Genomic DNA, 2,357 nt, shown 5'->3' with positions numbered 1-2,357 from the left:
GGAATCCTAACATGGCTTGGAATAAAAATCAAGGTATATCAGCGTACATGTATAATAAACTAATAAACTGGCATTTGTACAGTGCACAGGAAGCGTGTGTATTGGGAAGCTGGTGTTAGTATAACATCAAAACTATGAATAAGTATTAAAGTCAGAAAATCTGCAAGGTTTGGGTGTCTGCTTCATTCCCCCTCTCTTTACTGCACAGCCAGAATCCTTTATAGTACACTACAGTTTTGAAAACAAAACCAAAAGGTAATACATTAGTGCAAGTGTTGTGTAAGAGATCTTAGCTTTTGGAATTTCTGAGTATAAAACTATGGTAAGGGTAGATGTAGTTACATTTTTTTAAGATAATTGTTCCATTTTAAATGTGAAATAAAATGCTGGAAAATGGCGGATATAATATCTTAATTTCTAGTACGTTAATGACTTGCTTTCTTAGGAGAATGCTTGGGAGGCACCTCAGCAGTGCTGGATATCAGGAGAGCCACAGAGTAAACCCAGTTTGAAATGAGTCATTGTGAACTGGAGGGGATCATGTCTCCTTTTTTGTAAGGAATCTGACTTTACTGAACTGGCTCTTCCATGAGATCTTACTTACAAAAGCATCACCAAGAAATAGTTCCTGCATTGGGATAAAGGCTTTGGGTAAATGCAAAGGCTGCAGTGAAAGAGAAAAAATCCTGACCTTAAGATGCACATTCTCACAACATCTTTTATTTTTTGAGGAGTAGGCGGGATTACTGCTATGCCTAATGAAGTATGGGCTTAACATTGCTGGCAGAGATTATGAGGATGTATAAAAGATACAACTAGAAAGTTTGAGGGTAGGGTTAAAAAGTCTGTGTTTATTTTCATAACACTAATTATTATAGAATTAATTTTCTTCAGATAAGAGGTTAAGTGCCTCTGCGGGAGCCAAAGGCACAGTTCTTGAGCATTTGTGTTTTAATCCATGTGAGAAGTGTATATATATTTCATGTATATATTTTATATATGTTCTGTCTGATATATGTTAATATTGATGCTCTTTATGAGGGCTATTGAATTATACAAGTATATAATGCTTTAAATTGAAAATTTGGTGAAATACTTTTTTATACATATTTGAAAAGATGCAGCTTAACCTTTTTGGCAGGTAATGTTACCTTTTGGGAGGTAGTAAGGTTTGGTGTGTTATTTGGAGAGGGAATTTGGAACAGAAGGAGGTTTGCATTTCAGCTTCATTACTTCATTCACTGCTGGTGAATGCAATGTGTTTTTGCAATATGTCACATACTTTCAATATTCTGCAAGTTATTCAAGTTATTTACAGTAACAGTTCTCCTGATTTATATTCTCACAATACTGTGTTTGAACTTCCTGTGACTCTAGTGATGTTTGTAGGAGAGGCTGTGCACCAAAAGCTGTTGGTAGGTTGTCTGCTGAAATTATCCCAGATGCGTAGTGAACACAAAAGCAAATCAAGTATAATGATCTTCTCATACAAGTTTCCTGAAATCAATCTCACCCTAAATATAAAGACAGATTTGAAAATGTAAGACTGCTTTGACATTTCCTTATGAGCACTTTTTCTAAAATATGTTTTTGCAGTGGCTTTGCCTCCAGAGAAGACAGATGGAATTTGCAGTGCAGATGAAAAGAAAGCAGAAAAAGAAAGTGACACAAGCAAAGGTTCCAAGAAGCAACTGAAATTTGAAGTAAGTCCTCTATATTTTTTAAATTGCACTGTACTGACATAATTATGGTAGGAAAATAACCTCTGGACCAAATACTGTCCTCTGATGCATGTGTACAGCTCCCAAAGGTTGTAATGAGTACACGAGGAAGCAGAATTGACACAAGTCTTACTGCTGGTGCTCCTTATGATGTGATGAGAGAGACTTATTTCCAGATTTGGAAACAATCTAATGACAATCATTCCTCTGTAGGATCTGCAATGTATAGTAAGTAGAGGTGTACAGTTTAGTCCTTTTACCTATAAGCTTTTAATTAGTAATATATTATGCCAGCTACCTTGTTATCAAATCTTTAGATTGGCTTTTATGGACTACTGCACTTGTTTAAATCTGCCTAGTGTAAAAAATGTTTATGAAAGCTTCCTTAAGTATGGTCTTTTGTGCCTGGTCCTCCAAAGTGAAATAACCCTGACCTGCTACACAGAAAATCCGTCAGATCACATGGCAGGAGGATAAGGATCCTGGAGGGGAAGGAGTCTGAGTGTCTATTTCCTTGTAGACTTAAAATCATAAAACTGCCAGACATTGTGTGTAGATGGCAGGGTTTTTTATATAGGGAGTGATTTAATAAAGAAGAGTATTGAAACATACTGTCATCCAGCTAGAGGGTTATCT

General features: G+C 36.1%; 1 protein-coding gene across 1 annotated transcript in view; it reads left to right on the top strand.

Annotated features, from left to right (window-relative positions):
- The window catches only part of NKD1 (naked cuticle homolog 1 (Drosophila)), a 101,950-nt gene that overhangs the window by 81,267 nt on the left and 18,326 nt on the right, over positions 1–2,357 (top strand). The window contains exon 5 of the mRNA XM_009997448.1: positions 1,597–1,703. Coding sequence (XP_009995750.1) covers positions 1,597–1,703 — 107 coding nt within the window. The remainder of the gene's footprint in view (positions 1–1,596; positions 1,704–2,357) is intronic.

Source organism: Chaetura pelagica, unplaced genomic scaffold, assembly GCF_000747805.2.
Source record: "Chaetura pelagica isolate M959 unplaced genomic scaffold, ChaPel_1.0 scaffold425, whole genome shotgun sequence".
Classification (NCBI taxonomy): Eukaryota; Metazoa; Chordata; class Aves; order Apodiformes; family Apodidae; genus Chaetura; species Chaetura pelagica.
The sequence above is the reverse complement of the archived record's forward strand: the minus strand, read 5'-3'. Positions and strand labels throughout refer to the sequence as shown.